Here is an 18,935-nt window from a genome sequence, read left to right on the forward strand (position 1 = left end):
TCACAGAGCCCTCTTGTGGCCACATCCCTTCCCTCACCTTCATGCTTTAAAAAGAAAGCTGTCATTCTGAATACAGTTCAACACACCAAAGCCTGAGCAGGCTCGCATCCCAACAGATGGTAAGAAGCTGACTTCACTGAGTATCCTACCACCATTTTCAGAAAGCAATGCTGAGCAGGGCAGGCCTTTGTGCTGATATCTCTCAGCAAGCTACAATTTCATGTAAGCATCATCCTCCCCAGCTTACTGACACACAGCAGCTTTCCCTGTTGCCAAGGACAACTTCCACAACAGCAGGAAGTGCCACTTCAAACTGCTGTATACAGGTAAACGCCACCTTTGTGGCAAAGAAGGAACAAAGCTCTGGTTTAACAATCCCACACTAAGGATGACTGAAAACTCTAAAAGTAGAGCCAAACCAAGACTACGCACACATCAAGTGGCCAACTGTTTTTTAGAAACTGATGAGCAACGCAAGGGTATACAGAAAAAAAGTGTCTTTATTAGCATTGTTACAGGCAATGCATACATAAGAACTGATCCTTAAAGTGTACAACCCCCCAGCCAAGTTTAAAGCAAGAGAATCAGCAGATTGAGACCTATATTGTACACATGTGCAGTAACAGGATCTCTCTGGACCTTCCAACAGAAGAGACTGAAATCACTTTACAAAAAAATGTAAATAAAAATAACACCCATTTTAAAAAAGTACCAGCTCCTAACAAGCTGGCAGAGCATCAAAAATATCAAACAGGGGAGCTGTCCAATCGTATAGAGTTCCTGTAAGGTTTGAGTATTGCGTTGTTCACACCCTGCATATGCCAGGCATCGTGTTTAAAGCTTAGTAATACAAAATACACACCCTAGAGATGAGGTGGGGTTTAGATCAATTTCAATTTTGTCAGTTGTTACTGACTCTCTGTCAATTCACCATCAGTATTGTTATCATCACTGGATGGCAGCAGTGCCAATCGTGAATGTTTTCCCTTTGTTAAGAGCTCTGAAATTGAGTCAATGTAGATTAGTGACATCTCTCTCCAGCATCTTTATGCTGACTTTACCCTCCAATTAAAAAAAAATCATCCTTTAAAAAAAAAAAACCAAAAACTTTTAGCTTGTTTCTAAGTGGGTAAATATTTCAACTAGTTAGCAAAATTAAACACCAGAATTTTCAGAAGTTATTTTTGTGCATAGTTAAATGCTGCAAGATGATTTCACATTTAATAAAGCAGACTTTTAGAAGCATTTTGCAAGAAAAGGTGTTCCCTTACGATATCGATCTTAGCTCGGGGAGAGATAGGGGTGTTTTTTTTTTTTTTCCAGCTTCTTGCAATTGCTTTTCACCTACACTGGAATTTAGTGCAAGTCATTAAATTGTTTGGTACCCAGCGTGGCTCCTCTTTCTACCAATCAAGTAAGCAATCAGGACAATTAGAACCAGACCAGCAAGGGCTGCACCAACTATTATAGGGATCAGCATGTTGTTTTCATCCAGCTGACATTCTTCCACTGAAGAGAGAGAAAGAGTTACATTAAGCACCAGTGCAAGTACCTATCCAGGCAGACACCTCCCTTGAGCTGTTTTGCTGTAACCACAGTCACAAAGAACAGCACTAACCAGAGCACCAAGGAACTTCCCAGACCTTTTCCCCTCTCACACAACTGTCTGGGCACTGTTAGGAAGGTAAGTTAATGCTCCTCCTTAACTTATTATAATGAGTCCCAGTTATTCCAAAGCTGCTTTTTACAGACTTGTCACACTAGCCTCAATTCAAACACCTTATCAACCCCCACAGCAATACAGCACACAGAGACTAAGCATAGCATTTTCTTCCTTGACTACAAACTTAGGTTTTTCATAGATTGCAGTTCCCTCCACCCCCATATCAAAATACAAACCTCTTACCTGCCCCAAACTTGTCTCCATCCACCTTGAAAGCCTGGACCTGAACATTAAATACATTGACAAGGGCTTTGTCTGTGACCTGGAGATTCTCCTCTGCACTGCATTTGTAGGAATTCCCCACCGTAGCTCTCAGTTCACTCATGCTGTCATTTGATGCTTCAAACACTGGAGCTGTGTAAGACAAAGTCTTATTAAAGAATCCTGAAAAGGATATTTAATATTTAAGGAAGCTGGGAGCTCACTGAGCTTTAAATTCAAAAAGACATTCCTCCCCAGAATTCCTAATATATTCCTTAATGCAGGCAACCCTTAATATTAAAGGAAGTGGTCACTGAAAGTACACTTAAGAAGTCCCTACCTTTTGCTTCAGAAGGCAGAGTTGTGCTGACATTCACACCTTGCAGGAAGAATTTCTCACTACTTGCATTCTTTTAAACAAAGAAAAAGACACCAGTAGTTTTCATTGAAAATAATGCTGTTCAACACAACCTTCATTGTGTGAGGCTATTCCCCTCTGCTACACCAGAATTGTTCCCAGCTTGGGTAAAAAACTTTACAGGTTCAGCAATTCAAATCCTGATCCAAGCAGAATGTGTGTACATTCTTTCCTCATAAGAGTTACTAAGAATTAAATCCCCTATATTGTAGTATTAAAACCAAAGTCATTACTCATTACCCCTCCCATAATTGGAGCTTTTAGCTATAGTAATTGACCAAGTTAATATACCCACATCAAAAATACTGCTGAGATCTTACGTGCTTTGTCTAGAGATCCTTACCAATACAAAGTGGAAGGTGATCTTTGTTTTCTCAAAAGCCAGATTCAAGAAGGCAGATGTATTCTCACATGTTCCAGAAGCATTTGTATTATGTGGTACAAAATTCAGCAGATCCAACCCCACCTATGAGAAAAGAGGACCAATTATGATATCTACTCTTTAGTAAACTAATTACCACTACATCATTAGGAAACTTCTAGTTTGCCTGCACTCACATGTATACAATGCTCTACTGACCTACATATTTTAAGGGCAAAAGGGCAGATATGCATGTAAGCTACACCTGAGATAATTTGTGCTAGAGCTACTGGGCTGGCACAGAGAAAGAATAACAGGCATATCTGCATTCTTGCTGAAGCTCCCCAACTGCTGCTTTCTCCATGCTAAACTTCTTTGCTCCTAGCAGCACAGGGGAAACATCACTTACCACCACTACAGTGGGAGCAACAAGCTACAAAATGCTGCCATTAAGGGTGGTCACCTTGCAAGTCACTTCCACACAAAATGCTTTAGCTTTGCTCACAGTATATGATTTTATATTGTCCTGCATCTGCAGACAACTACGTGTTAAATGCACTTGCTAAAAAACCAAACAAATCATCAGTAGCTCTTAGACATTAGCTAAACCTCTTGTGACTTTGGAAAAATCAATTTTACCACCTCCTCACTGGTTGATAGATCAGCTACCAGCCAGTCCAGCTGTGTGAGAATGCCATGCAATGGGAAGCAGCTCAGGGAATGTGGCACCACATGGCTTAAACACAGTTGCCAACATAGCTATCCACTGTACAGCCACACATCAGCTGGGATCCAACTTAAATTTGCAGCCTTCATTTGTTTGCCCACAGTCACCCAACATCAACTCAGATAAAGCCACAAGATAGGGAAAAAGCTTGCAACAGAAGCTCCCTACAGTAAACATGTAGGTTTACTGAGTCTTGGTTGTTGTTTCCTATCAAGGGCCTTCAGCAGTCCTTGGGATTATGGCTCATAACTTTGCCTTACTGGCTAATGAGAAACAGGTTTGTACACAAGACTGACAAGCCAGGCTTTGTAACAGCAGTGGAATCAAAGAGCCTACACCAAGACTGCAACTTACGCAATCCATGCAGCACTTTTACCAATGAAATTAAATTAATTCTTGATATTAAGTAATAGAATGGCTTGGGCTGGAAGGGACCTCAAAGTCCATCCAGTTCCAACACCCCGCTGTGGGCAGGGCTGCCAACCACAAGATTATATCATTACAGTTGAGTCAAATATTCTTTGGTATCAGCTGGAAGTTAAAGAAGTAATTTTTCGGGCAGTTCTGGGTCCCTTAAAATTTTGTCAAGTCTGTCTAGTTTTACAATGGCAATTATCTTTCCTTCTAACATTGCTTCACTTTTTCATTTAGGCACTTCAAACTAAATTCCTCTATTTAACAGTTCAGATACCTTGTTTAGATGGAATCTTTGATATAGGATCCACCTAGTCATATTTTTATCATTTTTACTGTTCCTGTGGAATGGCCACATACACTAACTGGATTTGACAGACAAGTTTAGTACTCTTACTGAAGAAAAAAACAATATTTAAATGACCTCTTTCAGCACTGCTGAGTTTAACCAGACCCAAGCATAAGCCAAGCTAAGCAATTCAAATAGAGGACAATAATGGATGAACCCCATGAAGGAACAAACAAACAAAAAATAAATATGTTTTATGGAAAAGAAATACCCCTTATTTGGCAAGTCTTCTCTAAACAATCTCAAGGTTTTGAAGAAAAATGTACCTTTTCATCTTTTTTTAGATAGGTGATGTTAAGCTGTAACCCCATGGAGGCAAGGACACATGTTCCATTTGGATCAGTCACATTGTATTTGCCAACGGCAGGATTTGAGGGTGCTGCAGTTGGTGCTGGGCTAGTTGTTGGAACCTGGCTAGTAGTGTGTTTTGGAGTTGTTGGTGCTACAGTGGTAGTAGAGACCATATCTTCACTACATTCTGTCTCTGAAAAGAAAGGAAAACACACAGTCACCACCAAACAGTTACAGGATTATCTGCCTTTCTCATCCTTGAGGGAAAGGAGGGCAATTTCAAGTAGCTTTTCTTAACAGAAGGTAATAAAAGCTGACAAACAATAACAGAAACATTACTTGAACTCTGTTTCAAAGTTTAAGAATCTCTTAAAAGCTAGCATATGAAAATAATACCTCTGCTTTTATTTACAGAAGTTCATGATGCCTGCATCTGTTTTACTCGTTTCTATCATTTTACTTCACAATCAAATCAGTACAAACATGAGATTCCATGTTGACAGAGCCAGCATTCCTGCTGTCTGCTCACTGCAAGGCTTCAAGGACTCCCCCTGTTGGACATCATAGGCAGCTATGAGCCAGAAGCAGAATAATTCTCATGCCTGGTATCAAAAGCAGTCTCCCAGGGGTGCGTTGTTCTCATTCCCCTCTGTTCACTACCATGTCATGAGAACCCTACTTCTTCATTGTGTCAATACTCACAGTAACATAAGAATACCATACTGGACCTGTCGAGTTCTCACTCGACTTCTCATACTCAGCAATACTGTGATACTTCCACCTCTAATGTAATTGCAAGACATTGTTTCTGGTGGCAAGGGTTCTCCTGTATCCTTTCCATTTGGGTTTCATGTCCATCCTCTCTCCACTCCTGTATTTACAGCTACCTATCACCTGAGGTGCAGGGCTGAGTGAAGATGACTGCCTGACTTCTCAGCCAGTTTCAGCACCAGCTCCCACAGTAAAAGGAGAGGGGTAGAACAGTGGTTTCATTTGCCAGAATATTCACAAATACCTGGCAGCAGAAACTGAGCTTGTGGATAGCCAAGAAGCTTCCTGCATTGAGGATTTAAGCCAAAACCAAAGGTCATAGCAAAGACGTTACTGTAACACAGGCTTCCCTGTTCCAAGTCAAGGTCATCTCCCTGTTTTATGGAGAACTTGCAACTTTGTAAGGATGTCAGTAACTACAACAGCCTCACAGTCCATACCTATCCTGCAGATAATGGGTAAGTAATGAATAGCCTCTGTGCTTAAAAAAGCAACTTAGCTTTTCATTAGGCTGTGTTTAGAGTTCTTCTGAGTCATAATCACATCTTGTGAACTCCATCACAGAACAATCCATTTCCTACTCCATTTCTGGAAGGGGGGAAGAGCAGAGAGAAGGTGGATGAATGGAAGAGTGACCCTACCTTCTGTCAGGTCATTGGATACTGTTCAGGTCCCAGAATGTGGTGATGTCCAAATAAACCAGGCAGCCAGTTTAAATGCTACTTCAATGGACAATTTCCTACTGTCTGCAAAGCCTCAACATATACAGTCTTACTAAACTTGTCAGAGACACGGACTTCAAGAGGTAGTTTGTTCTAGGTGGAATTTTGATATAGTGTATTTACTGAACTAACTTACAGCATAGCTCCTACTGGCTCTGCAGAACAGATGTGGAGGCAAGATGCTCTTGTCTTTTTCTGACAGTTACAGGAAAGCAGCTGACAATTCTACTGACAGATAAAATTAAAGCTCTCTTTCTTCAGAGCTGAGAATCACTGCAGCAACTTCGGTCATTAACTTGTACATACACTGCCAGAAATAACTACTACTATTACAGATGCACTGATTACTGACTCTACTTCCTTTCAGTGATCACTGCTCAGATCACTAGCAGAAATACCCACTAATGGAAAGAACTGTTGATAAAACAAAGGAAAGTTAAAGGAGAATTCCAGATTGCACGTTGATCAATAATGAGCTGCCAAAAGGCATGGGGAAGTCTCAAGCCTGAGAGTGGAAAGAAGGAACTGATCTGGAGAGAACAAGTTGTTTTCAGGATCGAGACAAAAATGATAAAGAACTCTTTAACTATCTGAAATAGAAATAAGCAATGGAGACAGCTCATTATGCAGTACAAATGGAAAAACTACATAAATACTGTGTGTAGTTTCAAGAAATTAATAGAAAATAAGGGAAGGTATTAATTAAAAAGAAAAAGCTGAGCATGGCAGTGTGGATTACAGTAATGTGGAAGTGAAAAAAAACCACCCCAAAACCAGAAGCATGAACTAAAACCAAACAGTATCACCAGATGATAAAGTCCTATTTGCAAACATTGATGGTTTCATCAAGATAGTAATATCACCAGACAGAAAAAACCTTAAAAAAAATGAAGTAACTAGTAAAGCAGATGTCGATGAACTTGTGTTCCATAAGGAACACTCACTCAAAATAATGCAGTACTGCCTTGCAGTTTAACTGAAGGACTGTAAGAACAGACAGTAAAAAGGTGGTGCTGAATAGGCAGTAAGGAGATTTTATTGAAGTTCTGCAGAAGAAGTAGCTTTTCCCAACATCATGGCTCGTGTTAAAGCCTACTTGTAACTGCTTACATGCTTACCCTGTACGCCTGGATAACTGCACCAAGACACTTACAATTGGACTGTTCTGAAGACTGAAGTAATAGAAACCATATTTTTTAAATTACAAACATGTCCACAGTTGTGCTGCAGACTAGCTCACTGAAGGGAAAAATCTGATTGAGGGAATGATACATGTTGAAAACCGAGTCTGTAATGTGAGACAGCCATGAAAAAAAAAAAAATCAACTCCAGTATTACCGTGCATCAGGCCAAGTATTTTGCAGAGATGGGACAAAGTACAAATACTCCCATAGAAGGCAGTTGTTCAATGCATCACTGTATGCCAGCACTGATTACACTGGTTTTAAGATTCCTTTCAACTTCACAAGTGCACAAATGGGATTAGCAGCATAGGGAAGAAGAATTCCAAGTCACCTTGAGAAGATGAAGACTTCTTACTTGTCTTAAAAGAAGACATACTTACCACTCCCTAAAATGCCATGGGCAAACAAGAGCCATGTAAACTGAAGAATGCTGCCACAAAAACAGAGCATGAAAACACTGTGAAGTAGCCTGTTTTCTACTCATTACAGAAGTGTAAATTCTATAATGGTTTTTAATACAAAAAGCCTTTGGGAACTGTGGCTGAGATAACATTTTCATAGCTTGTATAAATCCATCTACAGGAAGTTTTAGGTACCCTCTGCCTACAGACCAATTTACAGCTGTCCTATACCACCTATCTTCCCCAGGCCACACAGTAACCAGTTCACATTACTTGGGTAGAGAGCAATACTTCATAGGGATGAGATACTCCCCAAACCAGGATCTGGGCCATGTGCCCAGCTGACCTACAACAGCAGGTGTTTTTCAGCCAGAAGGGATCACAAGCAGGAGAAACATTCCCTGATGCCTGCACAGAACTCCCAGAAACACAGTGCTTGGCTCTTTAAGCCATGAACACTGACACACCCAGAGGAAACCTGAAGCAAGTTTATTCATTTCAGCAGATTCTGCTATCAGCTTCAAGTCAACAACTGCCTAAATAGGTAGAATCAAGACTTAAAAGTAACACCTATTATTGGAAATATTAGCCCACCAAGTACATTTTCTGTTACGAGATACCTACTGTTTGTACTGAAAGTGCCATTTGTGGGATAGGCTTCCAAAGTAACATTGCTGAAAGTAACGTTCACATGCCTCATATGGATGTACTTGGAGTTGATGCATCTGTATTCTGTGCCAATACGGGCCTGAATAACAGATTTTTGTGTCGCTTCCATCACTTTTCCTGTGAAAAGATCACATGGCATTAGTATGTAAGAGTTTTTATGGAAACAAATCAGTATTACATCTGCAAGGCTGACATAATAAGAACAGGAAGTTTTCATTTTTACCTTCGGATGCATTAGGGAATAAAGTTTCATCAGACAGATTGTAGTGGAAAGTCAGCTCTTCAACTTGGTACTTATCCAGAGTTTTTGAGAAATTCAGACTTATCAAGTGTCCTGCTCCAAAACTCAATGCTAGAATTGGATGAGATGTGTTACCTTCACCACACGAGCTGTGTGACTGTGATGTGGCATTTTGAGGAAGAAAGAAGTGTGCAAACTGTGGGGTAAGAAAACAGAACACACAAAAGGGACAACATTACAGCTTTTCCTTACTGCTTTTCAAATAACCTATGAACCTGCCTCAAAACATACAAGTGACTTTCAAACATATTATAAGGTGTTTACTTACTTACCAGTATATAGCAAGTAGCATATTAATGGCACTCAGATTTCTAAGAATAATGCTCTCTGAGATTTGAGGACAAAAAACTGTACATCCTCACATCACCTATTAGATTTCCCCCCTTAAGCCAGTGCGAAGAATTTGCAGGTGCACCCACACCAGGTGAATCAAATTGCAAATTCTGGACACGTGAAAGATGGGAGAGTTTTAAGTTTTGCTTCCTGTAGTGTGACTGAGAAAGAACAAAAGCAAATGGCAGTCTATGCAGTTTGGATATAATTCTGAGTTTAATACATATTGGCAAAGTAACTTGACACCTGAAGACAAACAGCTTTCACTGGAAAGTTTGAGTTTATGGCTTAACAAGAAACAGCCAATGTATGTTATGAAAGCAGTTACCTCTGAATTTAAATTTGTATAGCACCATCAGCAGGATTTCAGACCATCAGTGCTGGAAAATGGACTACACAGTTCAAATCACACAAAGTATAAGCACTGGCAAAGCAGCTGGATGTTTTAATTGCATATTAACTTGATGACTAGGAAAAAATATCAACATGAGTGCCTTGAAACACACAACCTCAATAAGATTATAAATAATCAGCAATTCCTGCCTAGTAGTAAAGATGCCAAAGTCAGTAAATTGAAAAGCTGAGTATTTGCAAATAAAGACTCTTAAATTTTCAGTTAAACTTTGTTAATAGACTGCAAGCCTGCAGATATACTGGAACCTACAGAGACCAGCTAAGGGAGCAGATCACAGGTTTCAGAGTTTGAAAGCTCCATGCCAGTGGCCATTTCACTTCAGATTTAGTCAATCTAAGTAACTCGTGATGATCACATTCACTACTAAAAAAAACTGGTAGCATTTGCTTTCATTTACAGTCACAATGAAAGACCTTTCAGCTACCAATAGGACTTATGTGGAATTTCAGTCCAAGTTCCACACCTCTGTTATTGTGGTAATTTCAGGCAGCCTGTTCTTTAATTACAGGAAACATCAGTAATAAAGGAGAAGTTGATGCAACATGACTGGAAGAGGGGAATGTTTGCAGAAGCAGTTTTTCAAGCTTAAATATTTGTTCAGAGTTTCAGTAGTACATACTTACAAAAAGACCCCACACATGGTACAAAATACACGAGACAAGAAGGGAGGTGCCTGCCATTACCTGCTTTTGCCCATTGCTTTTGTATTCCACTGAGAAGGCTACTGTCAGGTTAGCAATTATGCAGACTTTGCCTGTTGAATCTCTCACATCAAATGAAGAGGAAGCCTGTAAAAAGCCTGTAAGAGCAACAAGTAGTTAAACGAGGGTCACATAAGATTTAATTTTTCAATCCAAGCAAAGTCAAGCATGTACAACTTCATTTTGAAGACACATCCTGAACAGCAGTAGCTTTTAGAGACCATAACGACTAAGTTTCCATAGTAGCCTCAGCATCAATAACCAAGAGAACATATTTAACACCCCATTTATAAAAGACAAAGCTGCCCAGAGCAAAGCTGTTGACATGCTGGGTCCTCAAAGCATAAGAAAAGCTTGTAACAAGTGCATCAGTCATGCTGTTCAAAGCAACAACTCCATGTTCACCCTGCACAGCAAATATTTTGCAAGCTTCAGCCAGAACCAACTTAACACATGAGGTCCTGCAGCCCTATACTGCTCAGCCATCCCTCAAAAATCCTTTCTTCCCACTGTACCAAGACACTCAGCTGCACACACGCTGAATGCAGCAGTTAGCGGGCTTGCACTGACTGCAGATATTTGGGAGGCACTGCCAAAGGCAGCATGATGGAGAGTGCCCCGCTTGCCAGGGAAGCCTCTCCTGCCTGCCATCACACTCCTTGCACTTGAGAGGAAGATGGGGACCAAGACCTTGACACAGACAGAGGTCACGGCTTCCTGCCTTTAAGCCAATTTCAGACAGAGCTGCTGACTAAAGCAGGGCTTCTCCTCTGCTTGGAGCCTCACATGCTACTACTGCCTGTGCAGGGTAGGACTGCGTAGTTGGAGAAGCACAGGATCATCCTCTGACAGCACAATGGACTTCTGTACAGGCTGCCACTGATGACCTTCACCTGGGGCACATGTACTGGCAGAGTGCTGGCTATCCTCAACTTCATTTGCACTAAGAGCCCCACAGACAGTGCTCCTGCATCTATGTTCAATTGCATCTGCTCAAAGCTCTTCGCTGCAGAGCCTTTTTTCATGTTCCTGATTGTCCCCACACACCCAAAACAAACCTCACCACAAGAAGCCTGCACTGTTTTCTGCTATTGCTTTGTCACCTCATAGAAAACCTGAAAAAAAAAGCAGCTGCAAGACAAACCACTCCATTTATCACAAGCAAATAAGCTTTAAAGAGTCAAACATGCTAATCCATTCCACTGCTGATATAGCAAAAAGATCCAGCAGAGGGATTATCCATTAGATAGCTTTCCCACTCTCAAGAGGTTTCTAAAAAGCAAATCACAACTTGAAAACTTTTTGCTACAGGACTACACTGCATACAATAGCATTATGGCAACCAGGACAAACTGGGCTTTTATCATCTGGACTGCTTAGAATAAAAGGATGGTTTAGGTTGGAAGGGACCTTTAAGATCACCTATAATTCTACCCCTCTGCTATAGGCAGGGACACCTTCCACTAAACCAGGTTGCTCAAAGCCCCATCCAGCCTGGCCTTGAATGCTTCCAGGGAGGGGCATCCACAACCTCACCAGGCAACCTGTTCCAGTGTCTCACCACCCTCATTGTAAAGAACTCCTTCCTAATATCTGGTCTAAATCTACACTCTTCCAGTTTAAAGCCATTTCCCCTCATCCTCTCACTACGTGCCCTTAAAAAGTTCCTCTCGAGTTTTCCCCCTTCACGTACTGGAAGGCTGCTACAGGGCTCCCCCAGAGTCTTCTCTTCTCCAAGCTGAAGAGTCCCAGCTCTCTCAGCCTGTCCCTGAAGGGGAGGTGCTCCAACCCTTTGATAATCTCCATAGCCCTCCTCTGGACCCACTCCAGCAGCTCCACATCCTTTTTATGTTGGGGCCCCAGAACTGGACACAGTACTCCAGGTGGAGTCTCACAAGAGCAGAGCAGAGGTGCAGAATTACCTCCCTTGACCTGCTGGTCACATTTCTCTTGATGCAACTCAGAATATGGTTGGCCTTCAGGGCAAGTGCACATTGCTGGCTTGCATTGAATCTTTCATCAACTGACAACCCTAAATCCTTCTCCTCAGAGCTGCTCTCAAGCCATTCTCCACCCAACCTGTATCTGTGCTTGGGATTGCCCCAACCCAGGTGCAGGACCTTACACTTGGCCTTGCTGAACTTCTGAGGTTGGCATGGGCCCACTTCTCAAGTCTGTCTATGTCCCTCTGGATAGCATCCCTTCCCTCTAGGGTGTCAACTGCATCACCCAGAGCTTGGTGCCAGCTAAAAACTTGCTAAGGGTGCGCTTAATTTCACAGCCATGTCACCTACAATGATATTTAATAACACCAGTCCCAGCACAAATCCCTGAGGAACACCACTCATCACCTGTCTCCACTTGGACATTGAGAGACTGACCATAACTCCGAATGCGATCATCCAGCCAAGTCCTTATCCAGCCAGTGCTCCATCTATCACATCCCTTTTTCTCCAATTTGGCGACTAGGATGTCATGAAGGACAGTGTCAACACTTTGCACAAGTCCAGGTAGATGACATCAGTTGCTCTTCCTTTATCCACTGACGCTGTAACTATTATGAAAGGCCACTAAGGCCATCAGCACACATAGAAAGCACTTCAGTTGTAAAGAACACACTGGAAACAATTTCTCTGGCACTCAGTAAGCATTTTCCCTTGTTGTTCTTCCTCAGCAACAGTTTCCTTCATCTCCAAGGACAAGAATGCATCTCCCCCAAAAAAGGTGACCAAAACAATTCAATACAGTACTAGAAATAATTGATGTTCCTCCACACAGCAGTTTCAATTTGCAAAGTTTCCTTCAAGTTGAATTTACATCTGGAACTGTTTACACGGTACCCAAGCACTTGTTTTCTCAAGAAAGTGTAAGCAGCTCTGTTCTTGAAGTTTTCTAGCACTGCATAGAAAACAGCATAGAGGCAGAGAACAGACGTCTGTGACTGCTTGAACTAACGCTACGGATTGAAAATGTGACAGAATGAACATCTCCAGTATGCATGCTGACTGCCTGTTTGATAGCTACTAAAAGAGTTCGGTGATTTGAGATCTAAAAATAAGTAACACAGCAGAAAAGAAACAAAAAGAACAAAACAAGTTTCAAAGAGAAATGCAGGGGAAAGAAAGGACTGCAACAGCATTAAGGAAACCACTGCTGACCAAAAGGAAAATATGAGTCCTACCCATTCCAGATGATTCAGAGAACAAAAGACAATGCAAAGGTACCAGAGAAAGCACTGAGTGGAGCACAGATTCTGAGAATTAACAGCTGAAAAATCATTCTCAACAAGTAATAGACAATAAGTGGTCTGAGCAAACATTAGAACATTCCACCTGCATAGCTCCTAGATTTTTGCAAGACTAAGTTCACACCATGATATGAAACCCAGTCGGGTTAGAATGAAACAAAAACCACAAAGCCTCATTCCCTCCTTAGAACTGTTCAACATCTGCTGGATTTGCAGTGTCAGAGCAACAAAAGACATGCATCAGGCACGAGACAGCAAGCTGACCTCGATAAAGGGGTGAAAGTGAGCCATTTCCCTGCAAACGCATGGGCATTCATGAGGACAGTGACCAGAACAAGCACTGTGCTGACAGCACGACACACAGCCACGCTCCTGGGGTAGAAGTACAGAGGAACATAGAACAGATTGAGGGAATATGGGACAGGAGGGCAAAGAAATTAGCAAAAGCGCAGAGGAACAGATGAAGGCACTGAAGGAAAGAAGCTCCTGCCTACTCTCCGCTCCAGCCAGCCAGCTCAGAGCAGCTCGTGGGGTTTGGGAGGAAAGCAGCTGTTGAGTTTGAGAAGGCTGCTTCAGCACCGACCAGTGATTAAGGCATGAATCATCGCCAGCCCACAAATAGTAAGAGTCTACAGTCAAAATGTCAAGAATACAAAAAAGCAAAGTGATGCTGAATCAATCTGTCTTGGAATTATTTCTAATTTGGTTACATAAAGTAACATGCAATTTTATTACAACATATCTACAAGTTGGGAATATTGCTTGTACTTCTCACAACACCACTGTCATTTGATATGTAGTGCAAAACCTGATACAACCTCCAGCTGCTTCTCTTAGGACTTTGAACATTGTTCTCAATCAACCACAGCACCCTACTTGACTACTACCTGTGCCAGTGCAGCAGCAGCGCTTCAGATTCCCACAGCTCAACAGCTCACAGAATCTCAATAGGAAAAAAAAAAAAGCAACTTTTGTGAAGTTCATTATTCATTCAGCTGGAAATGGTATGAGTATCTGGCAGAAAAATCACCAGAAAGGCACTCGCATCAAAGAGATCTCATGTAGTCCAGATGCTTCCTTTGTGTCCCAGTAGGTTCCTATAAAAGGGCTGCTTACATTTATTCCAGCAGTGTATTTTCAGTTGAAACATCATTAAGATATTATTTCCTTTTAGAGCTCATTTCTGGTTATCCTGTCATGCAAGAAAGATTGAAGCTAGAAATGTTTATGAAACAGCCTGATACGTTGCTTTAAATCCAACATCCATCCTTATCTAACACTCCTACATGGGGAAAAAAACAAGCAGTGTATATTAACACTTCAAGTTGGAATAAAGTCGAAGAAAATTGAAACTTCCTTTCTTATGTAACTATTTGTCTCAGTGATCTACCACGGTTTGCTTTAAACTGAAAACTACAACGGTTGCAAAACAATCTGGCACGGCTGAACAATCTGAATCTGAGCCTTCTGAACACGGTTCAAAGAAAGCTGGGATTCTTGACCCATTCCTGCCCACGCCATGATGATTCCAGGTCTCAACCTTTTCATGATTCAAATCCTGTTAGTCAAGCACAGCAACACTTCAGCTACTCTCCTGTATAATGGAAACCTATTAAAGGAGAAAGATGAATACCTGTTGTGCTCTAGAAAAAAAGCAAGCACCTATTATTAAAGGCAATTGTTTACGCTGGCCGCCTGCAAAGAGAACTTCGGTTATAATAGTTAATGATTCACTGTCTCCAAGTTGCACTAGAAACAATGACCACTGATAAAGACAACAAACCAAAGCTACTTTTATACAATCTGGGGCTTGCTACCATGTTCTCCTGCATAAATAAAACCTTCTTCAATATTTTTGTGCTATGGTGTGCGAGGAAAGGGCAGCAAGCCATCCCAATTCAGTCAGACAATTCCCCAGCACTAAGTGACACAGGTACCTGCTATCCATGGGGCACCAACATGAAGAGCTAAAAATGCTGCTTCTTATCTAGAGGTTTATTTCTCACTGGAGAAGCAAACAAATATCCAGTAATTCACTCCCTTTGCTCATTTGGAAGGATCCTGTCAACTCGGTGCCATTTTGGGACCAGAACAGTGACCTTCATGCTTCAGACTTCCAATGTCTATGCCAGACACAAGAATGGAAAAATTCCTGAGGAGTTAATTCTTTCCTCTAATCACACCTTCTAATGTAACCATCACTCCCAGGAGGATACCTTCAACAACTGAAAGAGCAAGCAATATCATGCGCTTTGATCCTTATACACTTATACAACCTCAGGAGAGTACAGAAAAAAAACACAAGAACTTTAGAAATACATTTATCTTTAAAGATCACAGTATTTACCCACTCTCCTGTTTCCAGGGAATGAATGAAAGCAAAGCAGATTCAATGTTTGAATTGCTTCTCCCAAGACAAGCCAGTCTTCAAAAAAACCTCTGACTTAGCATTTATCTGCCACCAATGGACTCAGACTGGGTGCAGGGTTTCAACAGCAGGAAGAGATAAGGCTCGGCACACTTCAGCTGCTGTTCTGACATGCTTCAGTATAAATCATGGAAAAAAGGAGACCAGAGTTCAACTCCAGGATGTAGGTGAGTACTGCAGGAGAGAATGGGATAAATTGCACTTGTACAGTGCAGCACCTACTGAGTTCCCGATCCAGTCCCTGAAGACACATCCCTGCCAACTTGCAGGGATGAATTCATACAGTCAATCTCAGACTGTCTTTTTAGCATTGCTGATTTACATTAAGACAGTTGACATCTTGTTTCTCAATTCAAACGTGCAGGTGGATGAATGACCTCTGCCTTCATAAACATAACAGCATAGGATCATCATAATAGAAAGGATACTTTGCATCTGTACACTTGCCATTTGGCCAGATAGTTGCATCCATCCTAGTCACATGAAGCTTCTTATGGTTTACAGTCTAGAGGAGGAAGGAAGTCTTGAGATAGCACTACAGAGGCTGACTACAAGTCCTGCAGGAGGGCTGACCTACCATGGCGAGACATCCCAGCACTCACATGAGTTCCTTTAGCACTTGCACTGCCTAGCACTGCTATGTCACACTACACAGCTAACATGTCCCTCAACGAAGCTGACAGCCCCAATAATTAAATAAGGATCACATGCCCAAGCCCACACTGGAGAAGCAGCAGCTAAGCCACATGCCCCTATGCAATGCTGAGCCACATCTGAAACTCCATCCACTGCTGGCAGGGCCACTGCCCCTGCTCTCACCCTTGGAAAGCAGCACTGGCAAGCAACAGTGCTGCCAGGTGACAAAGAGGGCAAAGACGCTGCTGCTCTCAGATTCAGCAGGACATCAGTGCATCTTGAAGTCAGATGCACAGCAAACACAATTAGAAACCATCCTACTCACTGCAGAACAATCTGGAACCAGGTTACACAAAAAGTAAAATCTTCAAGCCAGGCTAAGCAGAAAGTCAAGGAGCATGCCTCAGACAAACTGTGTGACAAGAGCTGGCAGAGCCCTGGCCTTGTGAGCCAGAAGAGCTGCACGAGTCAGGACTGAGCAAGCCATCACGTGGTGACAGACCTGGCACCCACACGCACATTCAGGTCCCCTAACACTGTGCCAATACACTCAGAGAAGCCATCAAGTAAGGACAATGGTTAAGGGCAGCGTTTGATAAAGCCACATTTCAGAAGTTGCACAATATATAAGCAGTTGCATTTCATGAAAACCACTCAATACACAGTCACACATAACTAGCAACCCCAAGACACACTATCTATCAGCTATAATTTGTTAGCTAAGTTTCTCTCCCTGTAAGCTGCCATTCCCAAGAAACGTTTTGGCCTGTTACCAGAGCTCTTGTAATCAGCACATTTAATGCAAGTACAAACAGCAAAACACACTGGTACAAAGTTTGAAATTCCCCTTCAGACTAGGGTTGTGCAATTAGAGCACGAGGACTGTGCACCACTAATCCTGTGCCAGCATCATGGTACCTTTATCTCATTGTTTCCCCCTGGGTCTCAGACATTATTTACTCACTGACACTGAATCAATCAACATCTGACTAAACTTAGATTTTTTTTTGGAAATGTTTTCTCTGCCATGCCCGTGTTTTGGCACAAGAACTACTGGTGCTCTGGCATGGCAGAAGCAGAGGCAGCTCTGCTGGGCTTGACACACAGCACAGATGACATGCTGTGCTCAGCAGCACACAGATCTCTCTATATCACCATCTCACTATCAGTCAGGAAAATCATCAGGAAACACTTAACACTGACATGTGAAATATTCAGCTTAGTGCCTGCTGCTCACTGTGAAAGGAAACTGAAAGAATAACTAACGTGCAGGGAGGAAGGAAAAAAAAAAATCAAGCAGATATCAATCTCTTATCCCCAAGTCAAGGCCCTGCTGAATGCTTTCTCATTAGACCCACCCATGCTAATCCCTCAGCCGCCTGTGATCTTGCCTTAACCTGATCAGCGTTCCCTCTGATGACTAAGGGGTAGCAAACACCTGACAAGCTCCACTAAGGCCATGCTGCTCCTCACTGCTCACTGCCCCAGTCTCTGTCCTGCACAGGAAAATGGATGTTATCTGTGCTGTCTGCACCACAAAGCTCTCCCTTAAGATCCTGCCCACAGCAGAGGTTTGGAACCAGATCATCTTTAAGGCCCCCTCCAACTGAAGATGTTCTGTGCTTCTGTAGTTCTAAGATCCTAGGGAGAAGTGATGTCGGTGCGTCCATAAGAATAAAGCCGTGGCTGTTAGTAAACTGTTACTCGGTAGTAAAGTAAACTTGTCCATTGCCTCAACAGCTGAAGCAGCACACAGATTACACGCTAAGCAGTTAAACGGACTGAGCTATGTTTGCAGTTGCTATTTGATCACAGGAGGGTTATCACAACCCCAGAACACATCAGCGGCGGCACTGCTTTAGAACTGCAGTCGGACTGGAACGCAAACAAGTCGTGCACCTCTAATGGAGCCGTACGACGAGCCCCCACCGAAGCAGCAGCTCGGTGCCGCGTGGGCTGCAGGCAGCAGGGCTGGCAGCCGTGCCCCTCAGCGACATCCCCCGGGTGTCACCCAGCCCAACTGCCGCGGCCAACAGTCACACAGCTGCCTGCCGCCCAGGCTGTCGCAATCCCCAAGCCCTCGGCACAGCGCTCCCGGACGCCGTGCTATTCGGGAAGCGCACTGCTGTTGCCGTTGCTGCCCTCACGGCAGCCATAAAGGGAGCAGCCGTACGGAGGAGCGAGCGGCCTCCCGGCGCCCTTCTCCCTTACCGGCCTACCGCGCCCGGCGTTACCGCTGACGGCCACCCGCCCGCCCGCTCCCCCTTACCGAGCAGGACGGCCGCGAGCAGCGCCCGCGCCATGGCAGGGCAGGAGGCGCGAAGCGGCGGCAGAAGGGCAGGAAAAAGCGGGGGGGCGGTGGCGCAGCACCGCGCTAGGGAAACAGGCGACAGCCCCGGCCGGTCATATGGCCTCTGACGTCACTCGCCCCGCCCGCGCGTCCTCACGTGATGTGTGAGACACTGAAAGGGAGGGGGGAGGTCTCGCGAGAGTGTGAGGAGTTTTCTCGCGGTTTTGCGGGGGTTGTTTTGGTCGGGGGTTTATGCGTGCTTGGTTCTGCGTGTGCGCTGGTACGGGTGGGAGTGGGGTGAGGGCACGGGGAGTGGTTGTTCTGCTCGCAAGGAACATAATGGGGCTGCACAG

The 18,935-nt window shown here is 43.2% G+C and overlaps 1 protein-coding gene across 1 annotated transcript; it reads right to left on the reverse strand.

Moving 5' to 3' along the window:
* Nucleotides 1–482: 482 nt before the first annotated feature.
* On the reverse strand, nt 483–18,724 carry LAMP1 (lysosome associated membrane protein 1). The gene is made up of 9 exons (XM_031613796.2): nt 18,562–18,724; nt 9,964–10,079; nt 8,455–8,668; nt 8,187–8,348; nt 4,460–4,677; nt 2,686–2,808; nt 2,265–2,334; nt 1,907–2,077; nt 483–1,509 (listed from the first exon to the last, which is right to left on the reverse strand). Exons 1-9 carry the CDS (start codon nt 18,593–18,595, stop codon nt 1,370–1,372), a joined length of 1,248 nt encoding a protein of 415 aa, XP_031469656.1. The 5' UTR covers nt 18,596–18,724; the 3' UTR covers nt 483–1,369.
* Between the last annotated feature and the right edge of the window lie 211 nt (nt 18,725–18,935).

The sequence above is a fragment of the Phasianus colchicus genome, chromosome 1 (genome assembly GCF_987193195.1).
Source record: "Phasianus colchicus chromosome 1, bPhaCol1.hap1.1, whole genome shotgun sequence".
Classification (NCBI taxonomy): domain Eukaryota; kingdom Metazoa; phylum Chordata; class Aves; order Galliformes; family Phasianidae; genus Phasianus; species Phasianus colchicus.

Excerpts from the sequence above, each read along its gene's own strand:
- LAMP1 (XM_031613796.2), bottom strand. The coding sequence starts at position 18,595 with ATGGCGCGGGCGCTGCTCGCGGCCGTCCTGCTCG. Across the intron at positions 10,080-18,561 it reads GCTCGCGGCCGTCCTGCTCG|GCTTTTTACAGGCTTCCTCT; the intron begins GTAAGGGGGAGC and ends TTGCTCTTACAG. Across the intron at positions 8,669-9,963 it reads AAAGCAATGGGCAAAAGCAG|TTTGCACACTTCTTTCTTCC; the intron begins GTAATGGCAGGC and ends CTTACCCCACAG.